Source organism: Stigmatopora nigra, chromosome 15 (assembly GCF_051989575.1).
Source record: "Stigmatopora nigra isolate UIUO_SnigA chromosome 15, RoL_Snig_1.1, whole genome shotgun sequence".
Taxonomy (NCBI): Eukaryota; Metazoa; Chordata; class Actinopteri; order Syngnathiformes; family Syngnathidae; genus Stigmatopora; species Stigmatopora nigra.
Window position 1 is genome coordinate 3,455,906 of NC_135522.1, and position 21,787 is coordinate 3,477,692.

General features: G+C 38.8%; 4 protein-coding genes across 8 annotated transcripts; 2 read left to right on the plus strand and 2 right to left on the minus strand.

The window, feature by feature from the left end:
* Positions 1-333: 333 nt before the first annotated feature.
* On the plus strand, positions 334-11,723 carry LOC144208430 (lipid droplet assembly factor 1-like). Its single transcript, XM_077734263.1, has 7 exons — positions 334-547; positions 3,768-3,929; positions 8,055-8,144; positions 8,218-8,386; positions 8,596-8,741; positions 8,853-8,933; positions 11,522-11,723. The coding sequence occupies exons 2-6, from the start codon at positions 3,852-3,854 to the stop codon at positions 8,910-8,912; spliced, it is 543 nt and encodes a 180-aa protein (XP_077590389.1). The 5' UTR covers positions 334-547; positions 3,768-3,851; the 3' UTR covers positions 8,913-8,933; positions 11,522-11,723.
* LOC144208429 (ER lumen protein-retaining receptor 2) lies at positions 9,202-13,627 on the minus strand. The gene is made up of 5 exons (XM_077734262.1): positions 13,348-13,627; positions 12,363-12,463; positions 12,133-12,291; positions 11,808-12,060; positions 9,202-9,946 (listed from the first exon to the last, which is right to left on the minus strand). Exons 1-5 carry the CDS (start codon positions 13,436-13,438, stop codon positions 9,912-9,914), a joined length of 639 nt encoding a protein of 212 aa, XP_077590388.1. The 5' UTR covers positions 13,439-13,627; the 3' UTR covers positions 9,202-9,911.
* LOC144208428 (immunoglobulin superfamily member 6) lies at positions 13,206-18,117 on the plus strand. Of its 5 annotated transcripts, XM_077734259.1 has the most exons (7): positions 13,223-13,699; positions 16,240-16,327; positions 16,397-16,726; positions 17,151-17,251; positions 17,343-17,390; positions 17,550-17,657; positions 17,735-18,113. In XM_077734259.1, exons 2-7 carry the CDS (start codon positions 16,273-16,275, stop codon positions 17,789-17,791), a joined length of 699 nt encoding a protein of 232 aa, XP_077590385.1. In that variant the 5' UTR covers positions 13,223-13,699; positions 16,240-16,272; the 3' UTR covers positions 17,792-18,113. The 5 variants fall into 5 exon arrangements, with proteins under 5 accessions (XP_077590386.1, XP_077590383.1, XP_077590385.1 ...); XM_077734260.1 differs by lacking the exon at positions 16,240-16,327 and having other exon boundaries at positions 13,206-13,699; positions 17,735-18,116; XM_077734257.1 differs by having other exon boundaries at positions 13,207-13,699; positions 16,240-16,726; positions 17,735-18,116.
* Positions 18,057-21,682, minus strand: mfsd13al (major facilitator superfamily domain containing 13a-like). The gene is made up of 7 exons (XM_077734255.1): positions 21,241-21,682; positions 20,482-20,796; positions 19,956-20,372; positions 19,733-19,887; positions 19,566-19,649; positions 18,842-18,985; positions 18,057-18,567 (listed from the first exon to the last, which is right to left on the minus strand). Exons 1-7 carry the CDS (start codon positions 21,439-21,441, stop codon positions 18,426-18,428), a joined length of 1,458 nt encoding a protein of 485 aa, XP_077590381.1. The 5' UTR covers positions 21,442-21,682; the 3' UTR covers positions 18,057-18,425.
* Positions 21,683-21,787: the final 105 nt, after the last annotated feature.

Genomic DNA, 21,787 nt, shown 5'->3' on the forward strand with positions numbered 1-21,787 from the left:
TGCCATTCTGTCAGCCAATCAGATTCTTCCTGACACAGTTGGAGACTTCCAAGTCAAGCAAAGGCTTTGGTTTTTTTTCCAAGCTTTGTTGTATTGTCAGACCTCTTTGAAGAACATTCCAGTTGGGACCAAATGGTGAGTTGTCACTTTTTTTTTTGTTTAAAATGCCCATTAATAAGAGAAGTATTGTTAAATTGGAATTCTGACCAAATCCTTAATGAAAAGAACTATTTCTGGGGATACTATGTCTTTAAAGACAGTTCCAATCAATACATAGGGGGCGCTGTGTTACAAATACAATAATTATAAACAAAAGCAACATTATGGTTAGGTTAATAACACTGTAAAGTTGATTTTTTTACCCCAAATTTCCAATTTTAATGGTCAAAAAAATCACTTCAAGGTTCTTTTTAGTGTTTTTTTTTCCTTAGCAACTGTTGCTGTTGCACTTATGTAAAACTGCAAGTTTGTCAAATAGCCGTGAAGGTTAAATTTTCGATTCAAAAGGTGGCGAAGCCAAAGCACTTGAATGGATAGATACAGTAAGGTAAGGTTTTTCATTAGAGAGCTGCAGGGTTTGTTTTGTAAAGGTTTGACAGGCGATGCAAATGTTGATTTCGTGCTTTTCTCATGCGTGTCCTTGAAGGAATTATAGTGTCACAACAACAAACTTCATTAGAGTTGCCTTAGTAAGACATCATCTATAAAAAGGGATGTCCCAAAGAGAAATATCAGTGCTTGAAATCCTCACAATATGTTTTTTTAAAATGGTTTTAATTTTTCAAGTGTCAAGCTGTTGGCTGCCATTGAAAGTAATTGACAGGCTAACCATTTTGACTGGAAAATTGGATTGGACGTCCTTTAAAATGGATTTGTGCTTAATAACTGTCAATGGAAGGGAATAAATTAGGGGCTTCAAGAAAAACTCATTTGGAGGTATAATGATCATGTGATTGAAAATCAGGCCTGAGAACTAAAAACTGGACTAAAAATGGGGGGGGAACGAAATGGTAATTTTTTAAAGAAAAAATGGCTTACTATACATGGTCATTTTTTGTAGAAACACAGGTTTACTCAACATGGTCATTTATTTAGGAACCCAGGCTTACTATACATGGTCATTTTTTAAAGAAAAAAGGCTTACTATACATGGTCATTTTTTTAAAGAAAAAAGGCTTACTATACATGGTCATTTTTGTAGAAACACAGGTTTACCATACATGGTCATTTATTTAGGAACACAGGCTTACTATACATGGTCATTTTTTAAAGAAAAAAGGCTTACTATACATGGTAGTTTTTTTGTAGAAACACAGGTTTACTATACATGGTCATTTTTTTTTGTAGAAAAACAGGCTTACTATACATGGTCATTTTTTTGTAGAAAAACAGATTAACTATTGTAACCATTTCCCAGAATCTACATCTGTTTTTTATCCCCTCTCGCAAAAAGTAGCGATATTTTTACTGCAGTACAGCTAATAAAATACCGCGATGACAGACATTAACATTAAGTCCGACCGTGTCAGAAATGGATGCGCCTGTTAAGTGCTGATAGTCAACCAAAATGAGTCCAAATTAACACCAGTTGGTGGAGGGATGCCAGCTATCTTAAATAGCCATCCATGTCTATATTCTTTATCCTCTGCATAGCACATTACCGCCATGTATAGCATCTTAGTCAAAACGGATTGGACGTCTATCGCCGTCTTTGGCACTGAATGAGTCCGTCTTCCCGGATGACCTTTTGTGTTCAATGACATTAAAGTAGTGTGGTTTGTTGGATGAAAGTGGATTGGGGGGTCGGGAGGGGGGGGTGTCTAATGGATTAGACAGGCCGGTATTCAGACAGCTGTGGAGACCAACACAAGAGGATTTGCGAGGCTTCAACGCGTCTCTCCAGTGGCAACTGATTATCTTTGACTTTTACCTCGCGACACCACTAGCGCTCTTCATAAAGGAATTCATTTCATGCCATTCCTTATTTACCCTTTCTTGCTAAAAAAATGTAATAGATTTGTTTTGTGGTTACATTTATATAGGATAAGGCCATGGGATTGGCCAGTGTGGGCAAATATACGGCCCGTGGGCCACATATGGCCCGCTAGGCCTTTTAATCCGGCCCGCCAAAGTTGTCCAAATTTTTTTTTTCCCCAAGATGGCGCCGCACGCGGAAGCCAGTGGCAGTAGCTCTGTCCACTCTTATTTGTTTTTCGTGTTTTACAGCCCCTAAAACGTATCTTTTTTTAAATGACATTTTAATATTTCTTAATACATTCCTTTTTACTTTACTTTGTACTTTATACTTTTTACTTTAATGATAAGTGATGAGTACATTAATACTTTAGTCCTTTTTTTCTGTTTATTTTTCATATATACTGTTAACGGATGCACTTTTTTACTTGTATCCTATCTTGTACTAACCCGACTCCATCGGTCAAATTTTTAAAGTCAATGTAGCCCCCCCCCCAGGCCCAAAATCTTGCCCACCCTTAGGTTAAGCCTTACAGTTCTGGGGTCAAAGGTTCGATACCAGATCAAAAAAGTAATATATACCTTTAAATTTTTACTGTATGGGCTTTTTGATGCACATAGAATCGGTAAAAAAAATCAACATAAAGCAGAAGTGAATGGGTTTAATCAGGTTATGATATTCCCAATGGAGTCTGTATGTGGATATTTTTTTTATTAGCTATCGTTGGCAGCCGATAATTTAATGAAAACAACTTGTCGTTTTTACCTTGCCGGCCCTCCCTCCTCCCTCCTCATGCCACATTTTAAAAAGGTCAAACTTGGACGAGTCAATGATCAGCAAGTGATTACTGTCATGACCTTCCCAAGCAACCTCTTCTCCTTCCTTCTCGAGAGCACTTAGCACGTACTAAAAATCGCCTTCTTGCTTAATCCATTTTTTTTAAAATGAGACTGGCAGAAATAATAATCCATCAAACTTACATATTTGGGGCTTGGCTGCTCCATTTTTCATCATTTTTTTTTTATCGTACAAACTCAGTGACCTGCACAGATTCCATTCTGCTTCATTATTCAGGAACACCTCATAGATTTTACATCTTTTTCTGCAAAAAAGTTTTTAGTTATGAAGGCTGCTGGGGTTTGAAAATGCTATTAGTGAGCAATATTTTATTATTTTTTTAAAAAAATACTCAATAGAGGACTCTCTCTTACTTAGCCTTACAATAATCTCTCTTTATCATATATCTAATTCCTACATTTGTCCAAATTCTGTCATCTTTTAAAAATTAAAGTGTAAGTTCTTTAAAAGGAATGACAACATAATTAAATGTACATAAAAACAATATATAGTTTGTCCAGAGATGGGCAAACTACGGCCCGCGGGCCACATCCGGCCCGCTAGACCTTTTAATCCGGCCCACCGACGTTGAGCAAATGTTTTTTAAACTATTTTTTCCCCAAGATGGCGCCTTCATTGGAATATTTCTTAATACCTTTTACTTGACTTTGTACTTTATACTTTTTACTTTAATGATGAGTGATGAGTATGTTAATACTTTAGTCTTTTTTTCTGTTTATGTTTCATATGTACTGTTAACGGATGCACTTTTTTATATGTATCATATCTTCTGCTGATCCGGCCCATCTGTCAAATTTTTAAAGTCAATATGGCACCCCCGGGCCCAAAGATTTGCCCACCCTTGGACTAGATCTTTTATGGAAGGATTGAAATACACTTGGTGACATCAGGTGTGGTTGTACATATTTTTATGATCATATTTTCTCCCCTATAGTGACTGCTGTTGCTGATTTACTCGTGGTTAGTGTATCTGCCCCACTGCTTTGGACTTGAGGGTTCGAACCCAGCTTGGTCCTAAATGTGTGGAGTCTGCATGCTCTCCTTGGGTTTTCTACGGGTCGTCAAGTTTCCTCCGACACCCCTCAAAACATCCAAGGTAGGCTTGTTTAAGACTTTAAATTGCCATTAGATGTGAATGATTGTCCTTTGTATCGTTGTGCCCTGCAATTGGTTGGCTGTAATAGGCTCCGGCACCCCCCGCGGACCTTGTGAGGATAAGCGGGGTTCAGAAAAAGAATAAATTAGCATGATGAGGTATAGCTTAACAAAGCACAAAATGATATTTTATCATTTCTTAGTGGCATCCATAAAAATGTGGATTTGAACAAGCATAATGGCTGAATGGGTTGGTGTCCACAAGCCAAAGCTTAGAACTATCATGTCAAGTGTGTAAGTCATCTGTGACCCGGTGGTGTGTGGAGATGGCCTTTAGCGCACGCCAGGGAGTTCTCTTTGAGCCAGGAGGAGAGGAAGCCAAATCCGTCCTCTCCCTCCCTCCATTGAAGGGAATGACCACCACTGACAATGTGCAAAGATCCGTTTGTTCTTCCCGCGTGGGCAGCCTGCAACCCCGAACCTTCCTGTGCAACTTCAAAAACACCCTAGGGAAGAGGGGAGGGTGCCAAATACGGGCTCGAGAGCCGCATCCGCCAAAGCCAATCTGATCATTTAAAAAAAAAAAAATCATTTTATGAACTGCTTTATTCTCACTAGGGTTTTGTGGGGTGCTGGAGCCTATCTGTGGATTCTTAGCATTTTTTCAAATTTCATTTTATGAACTGCTTTATCCTCACTAGGGTTGCGTGGGGTGCTGGAGCCTATCAATGTGGCTCTTTGCTTCTGATCATTTTTTAAAATTTTCATTTTCTGAACCGCTTTATTCTCACTAGGGTTGCATGGGGTGCTAGAACCACATTAATAGAAGCAATTAGCATCAAAATCAGCAAACAGGTCTGGGTCAATAACTTGACCCCTGATGGGAAAACACGGGAGATTTGTGGGTATTTTATGCTTTTTACCCCCACCCATCCCTCCATACACCCCCCTCCTCAACTCTTGTTGAGCTGATTGGATTCTTCCAATCAGCCCATGCAAATTGGAATTGGACGACAAGCTATCAATCACGTGTAGGGGGCGCCACGTGCCGCTTGACACATTGTTCCGTCGATACGCTCGCGGACCATCTCATACATCTAGGTGTGTGCGTGTGTGTGTGTGTGTGTGTGTAAGACACACACATTAGGAATAATCCATTTTCATCAAACGCTACGACATGAAAGATTGCAGTGCCAAAGAACAACTCTTTTACTTTCATGGGATAATAATACAGTTGTTTGAAGTACCAGTCACTTGCATTGATTTAAAAAAAATATATATATATATATATATATATATATATATATATATATATATATATATATATATATATATATATATATATATATATATATATATATATATATATATATATATATATATATATATATATATATATATATATATATATATATATATATATATATATATATATATATATATAATATATATATATATATATATATATATATATATATATATATATATATATATATATATTATATATATATATATATATATATTATATATATATAAATATATATATATATATATATATATATATATATATATATATTTTTTTTTTTTTTTAATATTTTTTAGGTCTGTTTTTTGTGAATTTATTCAACAAAACCGATAGAATCCGAAAGTTGTGTTGCGTTTACTTGCTCAAAACAAAAATGGGAAACCCCAAAAGCACATAGCTAACAATTAGCATCTGTAATTAGCAATTATAATGGTGAAATGATGAATTAAAGTGAGGGAAGATGTATTTATGATCTAAATGTTTAGAGTTTTAAACATACTGAAGGAATTAATTCAACTTTTTGACTTTTGAAAGTGCTTAAAGCACATTTGATCACATAAAAATGCATCAAATTTTATCTCGTTTGCTACCAGGGACGATTGGGATTCCAAATCACTGCAAAGTGTCATATCGTTCCCGTTCATTTTGTGAGTTCACCGAGTTCTTTTTGGTGGAAAGTGGAATACAAATGTCAGTGGCTGTGTTCAATCCAACAGGGCGTGATTAGGAAGCTTTGGCCGGCAGCTATATGCGAAGAAAGGCCATAAAACAGCTACCATGATTGGTGCTAGTGTTGGACGCCACTCATTTGTAGACCAGTCACCCGTTGAACAAATCACAGGAGGAAGTACACATTCCATCCTGGAGGCAATTTTAATATAGAGCAGGACAATGGTGGACTGCAGCGTCCTCTGTTGAATTGCTTCTGAAGGACAACAGCCCACTTAGGTACCTATGTCGTTTTTCCCCCGAAAAAAAAAACGACATAGGTACCTATGTCGTTTTTTTCCCCGAAAAAAACGACATAGGTACCTATGTCGTTTTTTTTCGGTGAAAAAAACGACATAGGTACCTATGTCGTTTTTTTCAGTGAAATACGACATAGGTACCTATGTCGTTTTTTCCCCGAAAAGAAACGACATAGGTACCTATGTCGTTTTTCCCCCGAAAAAAAACGACATAGGTACCTATGTCGTTTTTTTCAGTGAAATACGACATAGGTACCTATGTCGTTTTTTTCAGTGAAATACGACATAGGTACCTATGTCGTATTTCACTGAAAAAAACGACATAGGTACCTATGTCGTTTTTTCCCCGAAAAGAAACGACATAGGTACCTATGTCGTTTTTTTTGGTGAAATACGACATAGGTACCTATGTCGTATTTCACTGAAAAAAACGACATAGGTACCTATGTCGTTTTTTTTCGGGGGAAAAACGACATAGGTACCTATGTCGTTTCTTTTCGGGGAAAAAACGACATAGGTACCTATGTCGTTTTTTTTCGGGGGGAAAACGACATAGGTACCTATGTCGTTTTTTTCGGGGAAAATACGACATAGGTACCTATGTCGTTGTTTTCGGGGAAAATACGACATAGGTACCTATGTCGTTTTTTTTTCACCGAAAAAAAACGACATAGGTACCTATGTCGTATTTCACCGAAAAAAATGACATAGGTACCTATGTCGTTTCTTTTCGGGGAAAAAACGACATAGGTACCTATGTCGTTTTTTCCCCGAAATAAAACGACATAGGTACCTATGTCGTTTTTTCCCCGAAAAGAAACGACATAGGTACCTATGTCGTTTTTTCCCCGAAAAGAAACGACATAGGTACCTATGTCGTTTCTTTTCGGGGAAAAAACGACATAGGTACCTATGTCGTTTCTTTTCGGGAATAAAACGACATAGGTACCTATGTCGTATTTCACTGAAAAAAACGACATAGGTACCTATGTCGTTTTTTCCCCGAAAAGAAACGACATAGGTACCTATGTCGTTTTTTTCAGTGAAATACGACATAGGTACCTATGTCGTTTTTTTCGGGGAAAATACGACATAGGTACCTATGTCGTTTTTTTCGGGGAAAATACGACATAGGTACCTATGTCGTTTTTTTCGGGGAAAAAACGACATAGGTACCTATGTCGTTTTTTTCGGGGAAAAAACGACATAGGTACCTATGTCGTTTTTTTTCGGGAAAAAAACGACATAGGTACCTATGTCGTTTTTTCCCCGAAAAGAAACGACATAGGTACCTATGTCGTTTTTTTTCAGTGAAATACGACATAGGTACCTATGTCGTTTTTTTTCGGGGGAAAAAACGACATAGGTACCTATGTTTATATATATATATATAGTCATTTTTTATTTCTAGAAAAAAAGCCATACTAAAGTCATTTTTATTTTGAAAAAGCCTTACTATACATGGTCATTTTTTATTTCTAAAAAAGCCATACTATACATTGTCATATTTTCAGGGGAAAATGCCTTTCTTAAAAAAAATGATTTAACAACAATTTAGGGCAGCTCAAATGGTGACAACATATTTTTTCTTAGTCCAACTGAGTTTTTGCAATAATAACAACAGTAGATGGCAGCAATGTTTCATCAACAAGTCTTTAATGCAGGAAGTAAAAATGGAGGAGGAGTGAGTGAGTGTTGGGTGTGTTGGGTATTAGTTTCCAACATTCTTTTCATACAACTTGTAGAGCACAGTAACTTTCTTGTTCAAGCTTCAAACTTCTTAAAAGTTGATCCACTTGAGATTTTGAAGTATTTTTTCCGTTGACCTCTTCTTGTCTTCTATCTGTCCAAGGAAGTACGAGTGAAGATGCAGGCCGGCAGCAGTAATGAGATGTGGGAAGGTTGGAACGCCATTTCCAACCAAGTCTACAACAACCCCAAGGTAAGCTTCCACTCATCTGTCATTGAAAGCAATAGACATTTGTCATTGGTTAATATTGCCTGATTTTTGACAGGTGACGGCACTGATGACCTCAAGAGCGGTACAATACCTGAATGGCCACCCGGTGTTGGCGTTGGCGGTCATGACGTTCTGCGCTACGGCTGTAGTGCCGGTCAGCCTATTCGTCTTCTTCGCCGTGGTGACGCTGGTCATGGGAGTTGGTGCTTTTCTTTTATTTGAAGGTAATTTTTGGGGGAAATATTAAGGGTTTATTTTTAGACGGTAGTATTTCAGATTTTACTACAAGGTATATTCTCCATTGGTTAGTTTCCTATTTAATGGTATGGATTTTTTTTCATGTAGTGAATGTTTTAGTGTGTGATTCTGGGATTTAGTTGTTTTTTTTTTTATATACTTTATTGAAATGATTTAACTAATTGACATTTTTTAGGTTTCTTGCTGTTTATGGGCACTTTGAGTCTACTGTGTATCCTGTCCGGAGTGGCGTTTTTCTCACTTGTGGCATCGGCATTTGTTGCTGCCTTTTACATGGTTACCTCCAACGTCCTTAACTACTACTACCCTCATCTGAATAAGGTAAGAATACAACAAAATATTATTTAGCATCTTTTTGGCAATGTTGGATATTTAAAACTCTACAATTACGAGAGTTAAGTGTTAAAAATGTACTTTTATTTGTGCCCACAGGTCGCCAAAGAACATGAGAAAAGCGACATGGATGAAATGACGCAAAATACAATACAGTAATTTTTTCGCAAGGAAATACAGGTCAGTTCAACTAAAGTTTTAGTACTCTAAATTAATTTTTCATTGTTAAGGCCAGTTTTACAAATCAGATTAAATTTTTAAAATGCGTAAAAGTGGGACAAAACTGTTAAAATAGTTTTAAAAGCTTAAATATGTTTCTGTAATCTAATATAATTTACTAAAATAGGTATTCGATCGAGTATAAAAATATAATGTTAAATAATTTTAATGGACATAGTGTGGAAATAAAAGCTAATTTTTTTTATAGCAATAAGACCAACCCAAAAAATGGCGATTCTCGTAAAATCTTTAATGGAGGGGAGATCATGCAACAAGAAACAAAATGGCAAAATAAAACCGTAATAACCCTTGGAGTAACCAACTTGATAATATTTCTACATAGTACACATTTCTTAGGTAAGGAATGGAATTTAAGTGGTTTTTATCTAGTTGTAAATTAAGAAAAAGTACTTAGGAAGCAATCCTATAACTATTTAACTTTAACTCAGCCATTATAAAAAAAAATAAGTTTGTTGGTCTTAAAAATGGTGATAAAAAAATGCATATAAAATATAAAGGGGGAAAAAATACTTTGGAAAAATCCGACATGGCTATTATGAGGCACTAAGATGCAATTTTCTTTTTTTAATAAGACTGTACATTTGTGCATTTTCTTTTACTGAGAGCCGCTCTATTTTGCGTGTTTGTAAAAAAAAGAACATGGCAAAAAATAATAAATGTTTGCATCTCACGTGTAAGGGGGCAGGGGGGTGGTCTTTCCTCCTATTTGGAATAGCAATGAAAAAGAAGTTTTAAGGCAAGAATGCTGAACACACAAATCTGATGTTAAACCTCGTGGTGACGTTGTGGTTCAGCTCCGATGTGCGTCGCGCCGCTGCTGCTGTTTACCATCCGTCCAAAAAATCATCAATCGAAAAAGATTCGGATTGTTTTGTTTTTCCCGTTAATGTCGGCGGTCTTCGGACCCCAGAGTCGGTCTTACGCCGGCAGGCTCAGCTTCTTGCCTTTCAACACTGTAAAACATAACCAAAAAGAATCAATTAATTCATAATTTTGCGTAACCATTTTTTTTTTTACCCTAACAAATGTAATCTGAAGCATGTCGGTGGTAAATGTCAAATTTGTGACGGAAAATTTCCTTCTGACGTCAACAGGCCAAAAGAAACAAGAGTGCTTTGCATTGGAAGTAATCACACTTGGACATGGCAATTTTCATTTCCTCGAATTCAATACATCTGCTTTGTGCGTGTCTTGGGATTGTGGTGTCTCAAATTTTCGGGAGATAATCTGTAACTCCTGAAAATGTTTATTAGTGTGACGATAGCGAAAGATAGTGTGTGTAACATTTGGCATTTCTATCTTTTCAGGTTAAGAAATGCTGTTGACTTCACAAGAAAAGGCATTTTACATTATGTCACCACACAGGAAGGCTTTACCAACTTGCTCCACTGTCTCAAAACTTTTGGCCTATGAAATGGGGTCAAAAATTATGGGACACCCTGTATTTCTGGCATAACTCAATGGAAAATGTGCACTAAACAGGTAAGAGTTTGTTTTTGCTAAAATTACAAGTATTACTACTCAAAGTATCAGAACTCATGTCCTAAGGGTTGTTGGCCTTGTAGCATTCTACCCTGAAAACACCTGATTTTAAGTGGGGTCAGACCTGGTTGATATTTGGATGGAAAACCAACTGCCTGGGAATAATACCAGCTTCTGTAAGCTCTTATCTTATGAAGGGGAAAGAACACAAGTACTAGCTTAGCCTGTGAGAAGCCGTGGGATCTAGAAGAGATAGAAATTAGTTAGTGCATTATACCCTTGGGCACCTCACAGCTCTGGCTGTGTGGGTTCAAATCCCGGTTGCTGATGTGTGGATTTTCCTCTGCAATCGGCTGGCTTAAGGTTTTGGGTGTGTCCTCCCCCTACCGTAGGTGGAGGGGGACACACTCAAAACCTTAGCCAGCTGATTGCAGGGGAAAATCCACACAGCAGAGACTGGGATTTGAACCCACACAGCCAGAGCTGTGCAGTTGCAAGGGTAACAATGCACTAACTACTGAGGCCATTAGGCCATTTTACATGACATCTCTGGGAGATCTTACTGCTTCTCACAGGCGAAGGGATCACTTGAGGTAATTTCCCTTCATAAAATTAGAGTTTACAGTACCTGGTATTCCCAAGCAGTCGGTCCCCCATCCAAGTACTAACCAGGTCCAACCCTGCTTAACTTCAGGTGTCTTCAGAGTAGTATGCCGCAAGGCCAACTAGGATATGAGTTCTGATACTTTGAGTAGTTACACTTGGAATTTTAGCAAAACCAAACTCTTACCTGTTCAGTGCACATTTTCCATTGAGTTTGGCTGAAAATACAGGATGTACCAAAGTCTTTGACCCCATTTCATAGGCCAAAAGTTTTGAGACAGTGGAGCAGGTTGGTGAAGTTTTTCTGCGTAGTAACATGCTGCAAAATGCCTTTTCTTTTGAAGTCAACAGCATTTCTTAACCTGAAAAGATAGAAATGCCAAAGGTTACACACAAAAACTTGAAACGTTTCTACACAATCTGATCATCTGTTTGTTGATCAGTCCATAGACTCAGCGAATGGTCTCCAAAAACCATGGAACTCAACCCTGGACTTCAGACAGAACATGGCCAATCTGCTCTGCTGATCACACTTGTACTACTTATTTATCGTTGTATACTTATGTATTGTTATTTGTACACTTTGTAGTGAAAGCCTTAAATGTCATTCTACTTGTATCATGACAATAAAAGCATTTTATTCAATTCAAAAGTTCTTTTGAGGTTTGTATAAATCACAGAATCTATTTTTTGGGGGGGACCAAACACCTAAATATTTGTGTAACCAACCTTTGGTGATGTAAAGGTAGAAAAAGTCGCAGTAGAGGATTGTCTGGACCACGCCGGCGACAATAGCGATCATGTCGAAGAAGCCCTCAAAGTAGAAGCGCCAGATCCAGTTGAAAAGGTAGAGGGCTCGGTACAAGCCCAAGCAGAACAGGTAGTGGGTGGTGATGGTCTCTGCCTCGCCCGTCTTGCTGATCATAAAGAGTTGCGGGAGGATGGCCACCGACTCCAGGTAGATGGAGAAGGTCCACAGAATCTGAACACACAAAAATAGCTTAATAAGCAAAGAAAAAAACTCAAAAATGACGGTTGTTCCTGAAAAACGCACCTCAAGTGGGGAAAAGTCGTGATTTATGAGGACCGCCAACCCCCCGACGGGAACTAGCAGGAACTCCACCCTGAAGCTGTCGTGGTTGCCGTCATAGGTGGCCCGGAATTTGACGTAGATCAGGTAGACGGTGGCGTACGCACAGCCGATGTAGATCACCTACGTGTGGGGAAAGGACAAAATGAGATTGAGAACTAGAAGAGAAGGTTTTGCAAATGTGTTGGTTTTACCTTCATGCACGTGTTGTAGAGCGAGATGAAGGAAGTGAGCAGGTCCAGATAGCGCGTGGTGAACACAATGGCAAACAGGATTTGACTCTTTGCAGAGATCCCTTCAAAAGCAAGCAGGACACTTAAACCTGGTCAAACAGCGCTACCTCGTGGAATTATCAACGAAACGATGGCTCAAAAAATCCCACTGTGGCGCTTTAGTTTTAAACAAAAGCAAGGCTTTTATAAAGTGTAATTTACAAACAAAACAGAGGACAAATTTCTGTCCAAAAAATGTCAGGGATGCTTTTTACGTCTCTTTTTTAACAAAGCAACGCCAGCACATATAATTACCTCGTGTGGGGCTTCAATAGTATTTTATTGTGAAAGCACATAGGACTTCCTGTTTTTAGATACTTTAAGTGTTGTCGGAAAAACCATGTTCGTTTTTTAGCGACAAGGTGAAAAAGCTAAAAAGGTTAGCACGCTGGCTATTTCCGTAGCGTCTTCGAGAACGCCACGTCAGACGCCAGACAGAAAAAATCGAACACCGATCGTCACACGACAGGCGTGCATAGAAGGTAATTGCAAGGGGGAAAAGCATTTAAAATATTATCATATACGTACAACTGTGCAGTTCAGTATGTACTTAAATGCAAAAAAAGTATATGGCGATATTATTACAGCCACAGAGTAAAAGCAAGTCAAACACCGGCAATCTAAACGCTGGTTAGGCCAAATATCACGAAGAATGCATGCAAATATATAGATTTTAACTGATAAAAAAATAACTGTTGTCTTATCATTGTTACGTAGATATATTCCCGTTATACTAGTCGTGCAAGCTAGTCATTTTCGCACATGAATGAATGGGGGTCGCTAGCTTAGTTAGGAAGTAGCTTTCGGTTTTTAAACTGCCTTGCGCATAATGTAGGCGTTTGTTTTCAACCAAAAAGCTCCAAAATTCTACAAATAGGTAAAATGACTAATTGTAGACTGAACTCACCTGCACACGATCTGCTCTTCCATATCTTTAGTAGCAGGATGATGATGGCTGCCAAGTGAGAAAGGTCTCCTGTGAGGCGGAAGATGTTCATGTTGGTAAAGTTCAAAGCCCGAACGCTTAACTGTAATAAGTATTAAGTCCTAAACTCGATTTTGAGCTTTTGTGCTTTCTAGGAATGATCTAATTGTCCGTTTTCACTTGGCAAACAATCGGAGCAACGCGGCGGCGAGCTCCGGCTTGAAAATATGGCGTGTACAGGTCGACGTGGAAGGGGGCGTGAACACAACACAACAGGAGAATGCGATTGGACAAGACTCGTGATTGACAACTCCTCAGGAAGTGCCTTCAGTGGGTGAGTGACATGTCACTAGGGTGCGACCACGTATGAAAAGAAACGTTCAATGTTGATGAATTTAATTGGAATAAATAAAACGCTCCATTTAATGATATACATTTAGGCAAGTTAAAAAATCTAGGACTAATAATAATATAAAATGTTAGTAGGGAAAGTCCCAAAAAACGCCAATGTCGCTTATTTGTTCAATAAAAAAATATTAGATCTTATTCACATATTATATTTTGTCCATCAATACTTATAAGATAATTCCAAATTGTCTGTTAGATAGTGTGCAGGTGTGTTTGTGGCATAGAGGTTAACTCACCTGACTCCCACCTGGGAGACTGGGGTTCAAATCCCGGTTGGAACACATTTTCTCTAAGTTTTTTCTGTGTATTTGTAGTCAAGAAATTCAAATGATGACAAAGGAAAGTGTAGCCAAATTGTGGCCTGGTGGTTAGCTCACTTGTCTCTCGACTGGGAGACCTGGGTTCGAATCCCAGTCGAAACACATTTTCCCTTTGTTGTTTCTATGTACTTCTTGTCAAGAGACTCAAATGATTACAAAGGAAAGTGGAGCCACTTGGTTGGCGCAGAGGTTAGTGCACTGGACTCCCATGTGGGAGACCTGGGTTCAAATCCCGGTTGGTACACTTTTTCACTTAGTTGTTTCTGTGGACTTCTTGTCAAGACACTCAAATGATTACAGAGAAAAGTGTAGTCACTTGGTTGGCGCAGAGGTTAGTTCACTGGACTCCCGTGTGGGAGACCAGGGTTCGATTCCCGCTGCCGTCGTTTGGCTGAAAATACTTGGAAAGAAGAATTGGTAGATGGAACAAGAAGGAAAAAAAAAAAGAAAAATCTTTTTAATTTATATTAAACACTTAGTCATAATTTTCAGCAAAAGGTTATATTCCGAACTGCCTTCGGCAGTTCGGAAGACACTTGATAGACCTGTCCGTGCGAAAGGCGTTCTCGGGTCGGCCTTCGGCCGACCCTCGACCGCTTGCTTGGTCAGTGAACCGCCGACACCGGGAAGCGAACTCACGTTCTCTCGGTGCAAAGGCGAGTGTGCAACCCACTACACCAACTCGTGCCCCACTTATACATAGGTGTTGAGACGTTTTATCCAAGGAAATGGCATACCTGTCAACTGGTACGTTCTCGCCGTAATTGGTACAACTGAAAGCCCATTTTTATATTGGTACGCTGTACACATGAAAATGGTACGCTAAACGGTGATTTTGAGAAAAAAAATAAATTAAGGCACTTTCTAGCCATTTTTCACCATCCGCCATTGTTTCTTCCCGGAAACGCATGTCTGCCAAGTGATATATGTACCGGCGCCTCTGATTGGCTAAAAAAAAAAGATCATGATAAACATTTCGTTTTGTAACACTTTCACCATGTGATTTCCGTTTCCTGTTCCCTTGTTTATGTTTACTTTCATTTTCACTTGTTGTTCGTGATTTTTTACAAAAAAGTAAAGTGGTAAGATTTTCCATGTATTTATACATATATGTAAGGGCGAAAACAAAATTTGGTAAGATCACAAATGGTTCGAGGTTGACAGGTATGAAATGGGGTGAAACACTTAGTCATTTTTTGGACAAAATGTTTCATCCACCACTGAATACTTATACACTTAAACACTTAGGCATTAGACTTTATTCTTTTAACTGAATAATATTGGGAAAATCTTTGCCTGCACTGGGAATTGAACCAGGGACCAAAGAGTTGGCAAACTGATGACTTAACCACTGGGCCACCACCCTTTGAGGGAAGGTAGGTGTTGAAACGTTTTATCCAAGGAAATGGGGTGAAACACTTAGTCATTTTTTGGACAAAATGTTTCATCTACCACTGAATACTTATACACTTAGGCATTAGAACATATTCTTTTAACTGAATAATATTGGGAAAATCTTTGCCGGCACTGGGATTTGAACAAACAACCAAAGAGGTGGAAGACTGATGACTTAACCACTGGGCCACCACTCTCCAAGATTAGGGAGTAGTATTTGTTGTATTGTCCCTTTTCACTCCCAGTTCATACTTAGTACTTTATTGTGCATTCAAGTGGGAAAAGTTAGATAGACTTATAAGGCAGAGCAAACCAGGATTTCTTTTTAAAAAAATGACATAGTATAGTAGCACCCCACTTATACATTGTCATTGAAAACTTTCATTTAAGCAAAGGGGTAAAAGACTTAGAATTGGCTGCACTTTCCTTTGTCATCATTAGAAGGTCTTGACTACAAATATATAGAAACAATTAAGGGAAAATATTTCCCGACCGGGATTTAAACCCAGGTCGCCCACAAGGGTGACAGGTAAGTTAACCTCTATACTATGAAAACTATTGGAATACATACATACACACAATTTGAAATATTTTTGTTAAATGACTTTGAATATTAATGATGTGCCTTGTTACAAATGCTATTTTGAGCAATGCTGATGAGCTTTGTTCGATCTTAACCGAAATGAGAAAAGAGGAAGGAACTAAATGTTGAGTAAGTGGAATTCACCCACTTCCATGACCTCGTGCACAGAATCATGAGATCATTCACAGCGAGTCCGCAGACATGGTGCTATTGTTTTGCCTTTCTCTGGCTTTCCTCACCTTCTCACAAGTCAAAGGTTTGTGCTTAACTTCTGCACACTTATTCCATATCCTAAAAAAAAAAAAAGATAATTTCTTTCCATCAGGTATGACGGCAACCCAGAGCTGTCTCACACAACCCAGTCAACTTATTTGGCGAGAGCCGGGACGGGACATCGAGATTCAATGTGGCGTCAGTTCCGACTGTTCCTCTGTGGGACTGCATTACCGGTGGTTTGTTTTCCAACACAGAAGTCACGGGCGGCTAAATTTGAGCCGTCACAACCGTCACAAATACAATTTACATGGGTCTACTTTACAACTGATGGACCTGAAACCCAACGACAGCGGGATTTACTATTGTGCCGCCACGTCGCCGGGAAAACAAATGCCGGGGGCACAACACATAGGGATGGGAACCACTCTTGTTGTAAAAGGTAAGATATTTACACATTGTATAGTACTACTAGGAATATATTCTACGCCTAAATTAGTCAATTTTGGGCTGTGAATGCAATTTCAAATATAAACATATCATGAAAAATGCTGTTTAAGGCACTTTATAATCTAAAAAAAATACAATAAATCAAAGTCCAGTCCTTGGACATTTGGTCCCCGGGCGTTTGGTCCCCGGGCGTTTGGTACCCGGGCGATTGGTACCCGGGCGTTTGGTACCCGGGCGTTTGGTACCCGGACGTTTGGTACCCGGACGTTTGGTCCCCGGACGTTTGGTCCCCGGACGTTTGGTCCCCGGACGTTTGGTCCCCAGATGTTTGGTCCCCGGACGTGAGAGTTCAGGTTAGATAATTGATGTAAAATGTTGTAATTTTCAGATTCAGGGAAGTTTTTTTGTCATTACAGAAAAGATGAAGTTCATGGTGGGTCATATTCTATTGTGGTTAACCTTTGTCGTCTTGGCCATCTACAGCTTGGCAACTGTGACTTTGATCGTGCAAAAAAAGGTACCAACAAGTTATGCAGCCAAACGGGTTTCCTATTTGATATGCTACAACAAATATGCATTTTGACAGACACTGTGTATGTACATTTCAGTATGGCCTCAATATCTGCTACTGCAGACGGAGACACAAAAGTAGCAAAGTAAGTACTTTTTTTCCTATTGTCATTTTGGGGATTTTGAGGGAACAATGTTGGGTATCGATCAAAAAAAAAAAAACAGAAGCTGAAATGTTTGTTATGCAAGTTTTCAAACAATGGCATAACATCTTGCTAAACAAGCCTATCTTTGGTGTAACGTAGAAAAACGCAGACAAAAGAAAATTCCGCAATGTCCTACAAGAGATGCACCACAAACGGGAAGTCAAGAGAAATAAAGAGGCAGCGGAGGGAAACCTGGCTTCGGCGGAGGTACTTTTACGTGTCGAGTCAAGTTTGCCATTTACGTGCGTTATTGTAATGACATTTTTGTGGCATCTGTTTGGCAGGCAACCATGACAGCGTCAGATGGCGAACCAGATGACATCTATCAAAACGTGCACTAAATGGATCCCTAAAAAAAATGGAAAAACCCATTTCTTGGACAGGAAGAGGTCACAATTTTCCCAAGGTAGAGACTTTTTTGAGACCGTCCTTCCATCTCAAAAGGAATTTTTATCCAGTCCATCATGGCATTCCAAATATAAAAACTCCACAAAACTGTGATTAATTAGCCAAGTTGTGTTCAAGTTATTTGTACAAATTCAGCAAAACACGCCCTAGTTTTTGCTAAATGTCATTTTGTGGGAATGACTGCACAGACAACGAAGCTGAATATGTAAATAGTGACTTATTTTTTAATAAAAGATTAAACCCAACTTGTGCTTGTCATTTGGTCAGACAGTTGATCATTAGACATGTCAAAAAAGGCACATTAGATTGCACAGTAACTTCCTGCCTTGAAAACAAAACCTGAAATTCAGGCATTAAAGAATAGTTTATGCTCAACTGCACTCGTGTTTTAACTGCATAATCCAAGACTATTTGGTCCTGAACTCATTATGATAGCTAATAAGACAACTGGTTTCACTCTGGTAAAAGTCAATATGTACACTAGAAACTTTCCCTTGAATTTTTTTTGCTTTACCTTATTAAAATTGTTGGATATGTTAGCTTAAAATAAGATATGGCGCTTTGTTTTTAGCTGTCAATATACTTGCTATCCACAGTGTGACTGTTTCGTATGGAAAAAGGTCTCCACGCCAGAACTTGGATGGCGGCGATACACATTGGCAAAACACATACCAAGTAGAACATGACACTGTGGAGATTCTCCAAGCCACTGCAAATGACAAACTACAATGTAATTGCAATTGGAGGAAAAATAAACAGACTAACAAGTTTTAAATAGAACAGACTAAACCTAGTACAATTGCACCAAGTATTTAACTATGCAAATTGCTTGTTTTATACAGCCCTGATAAGATTTTAAGAAAAATAATGTCTTAAAATTGCCGACATTTTGAGAAACTTTTTTCTAATTGTAAATATTGTCTATTTTTTTATGAATTCAACGAAGGTCAAGTAAAAAAAAAAATGTAATATTGTGTAATTACCTTGTGTTTACGTCCTTTCCAGAGTCCTTTAGCTCTTCATAACCAAACTGGTTTAGAATGTTAATCACCAACATTGGAGCCAATGACTGGGCGGGTTTGGTAAACAGGGCGTTGGTCCCAAACACCATAGAAGAAATGGGGGTACTACAAATAGACCAGAATAAGACAAGACTATTATCTTTCATAGTACCATTGAAAGTTCCACTTAAAACAATGAATGACCTTCTATAGTAAGTTCCAACAAAGTCCAAAATGTCGGCCCGTTTCTATTTTAACTTTGGCAATCATCAACATGTTTACATAACTTAACTTAATAAGTTGAAGAAAAACGACACGGCTTTAGAAACGGTGACTCCAGACTGACAAAAAATCGTCAAACCATTGTAACGAACGAAAGAATATTTAAACGCTTTCAATTGTTAAAAAAAAAAAAAAAAATTACATTTATTTACATTGGGCACACTTAAGTCTAGAATTGTCTCCAAAGTGGACAGGGTGCCCAATCAGTATGGACTAAATTCAAGATTCTGAAAATTGTTTTTTATTGCATTTTGGTATTTAGTTTTTGAACTAGGTCTACAATGTCTTCTGTGTCTTGTATCTGTCTTGCTAATGCAACTAAGAAATTTCCCGAATACGGAATGAAATAAAGTTGTAACCTAACCAAACCAATGCAATACAAATGGTGTAAAAACTAAAGTGTTTCCGAAGTAGTCTCGTTTACCTCCGCTTGTATTTTTGCATGTCACTGTCAATGATATCGGCCAGTGGCAAGCTGAAGAGACTGAAGGAAGCTTGCACCATCACCCTGGAAAAATAAAGACAAACAGTGTCATTTTCTCAAATTGATTAAGATAAAAAATAAAAAAGACAGGAAACCTGGTCTCTTACATGCTCAGAGTGAGAAATAACGCCAGAATTCGATAGTTGTGACGACCAAGGGCAAGGATAAAAATCCCCATAAAGACCTCCAGGTAGAAGCTGTATAGGATTATTCTGTAGTAGCCCACACTGTGAAGAAGTCTGTTACAGCTCAACACCAACAGCTGAGATGGATAGAAAACTGTTAGGATTCGAACCCGTGAAAATACAAGGCTTGACGATTGGCCAGTACCTGAGGACAAATAAATCCAGCGCCATACATGATGCTCCTTGCTAGTGAAGAAAGCACATCAGGAGGGATCAGGTGCTCGGCAAATATGAGCGTAAAATTACTAAAAAAAGCCAGCATGAAAACCTGGAAAAAGTTCATGAGGACAAAAAGTCGGAAGTCCCTGTTGATGAAGATTTGCCACATGAGCGTCTTCACCCCGGGCGAGGAAAACTTGGAATCGCCAGCGTCCGAGTCGTCGGAATCCTCGGATGATTTGTCGTCGAACTGGCTCTGGCTATGGAGGCCCGTGTAAATCATACAGACACAGCTCAAGATGGCCACCATTACATTGAAGGCCTGGAAGGAGGCAAAGTCCTCCATGTTTTTGGACAGCATGCCGCAGAAGAGGACGCTGGACGAACCGACCATGGACGCCACCTGTGAAATCACAAATAAAACTCACTGACCCCAAAAAAACAACATGGCTGCTCTATAGAAACAGAGTTAGCTTAAAATGCTAGCATGAAAGTGCAATTTTTATCGTTACCTGGCTATACTTGATGAGTCTAAGCCGGTTTTCATGGTGGCTGGAAATTTCTGCAAAAAGTGCGCACTGAGCTAGCAGCACAAATGTGAGCAGGCCGTCAAAAGCGCACAGCGCCACCATCAGGTGAAGGCCGCTTAACCAGTCGCCGGGAGCGTACGACCTCCATGGGAACCAGGCGATGAGAAAGGCCAATGAGTAGAGCGGGGCGCCGTATAAGATGGAGAGGCGGCGGTGAGAGCAACACGCCACTTTGGAGTTGTCTTGGAGGTATCCGAAGAGAGGGTCGTTGATGGCGTTCCAAAGCATGTACACCACCTGCGAAATGGTGGGATGGATTAGCTTTCAGATAAAACTTTTAAAATTTAAAACAGGTTACAAAATACTTCTATGGGAACATTTTGTTTTATGATACAAAAAAATGCACCCTAAAAAATCTAATCTCATAATGTGAATGCACTTTAAACTGTATTTAATTCTAAAATTGTTTCTTTTTATAATAAAAAACCTAACACCATAATGCATTATTTTCATAGTTTCATCTTTTTAAGATCATGAATTCATATTCAGTATCAACCCACTTCACAGTATGCAAAAATAACGTAATTGGAAGATATTCACAAGATTGAAAAATGTGGCAACTAACCCCGCTGTCCCCTATTTTAAACTACCACAATAAAAAAACTGTTGATTACTTTGATTATTTGTAAATTGTTTGACAAGACTACTACAAGACAATTAGCAGAATATTGCAATACTCACTTGAGACTGGTGAAAAGCGCCCTCAGATATCTGGTACTTGTTGATGAAGAGTTTAACATAGTAGAAACTGAAGATGTTGTTGATCATGGAAGCCCCCAAAGTGGTCATGGCATATGCCAAAGCCGCATGGTTGAGTCCAAGATTGACCAAATATCGGGGAAGCTTCATTAAGCTTCGCACACCTTTTACCTCCGCGGCCATGACAGCCCAAGGTAAAGCTCTCCAAAACGTGCAGGAGGAATCAAACTTACATTTTCTTGGGCATCTGCTTGTCCTAAAATGTAATGAAAAGTGGCTGAAATTGCGTCGTGAGTTCGCGAATGCGTGTATCAAGTGTTGCTACACTCGAGGCGAGTTTACTAATGATCAACATTGCAAATTTGAGCAGCAGTTTGTCAAGAAATCACCGCTTCAATGTGGGCAGCGTTTCATTGGTCGGACCAGTTTTACGTATTCTATTTCCTGGCTGGTACTAATACAAATAGATGACATGTGTATAATGTTAGGGTGTCTCACGAGCATTGTGAGTTAAGGAAGTTAGAGGTTG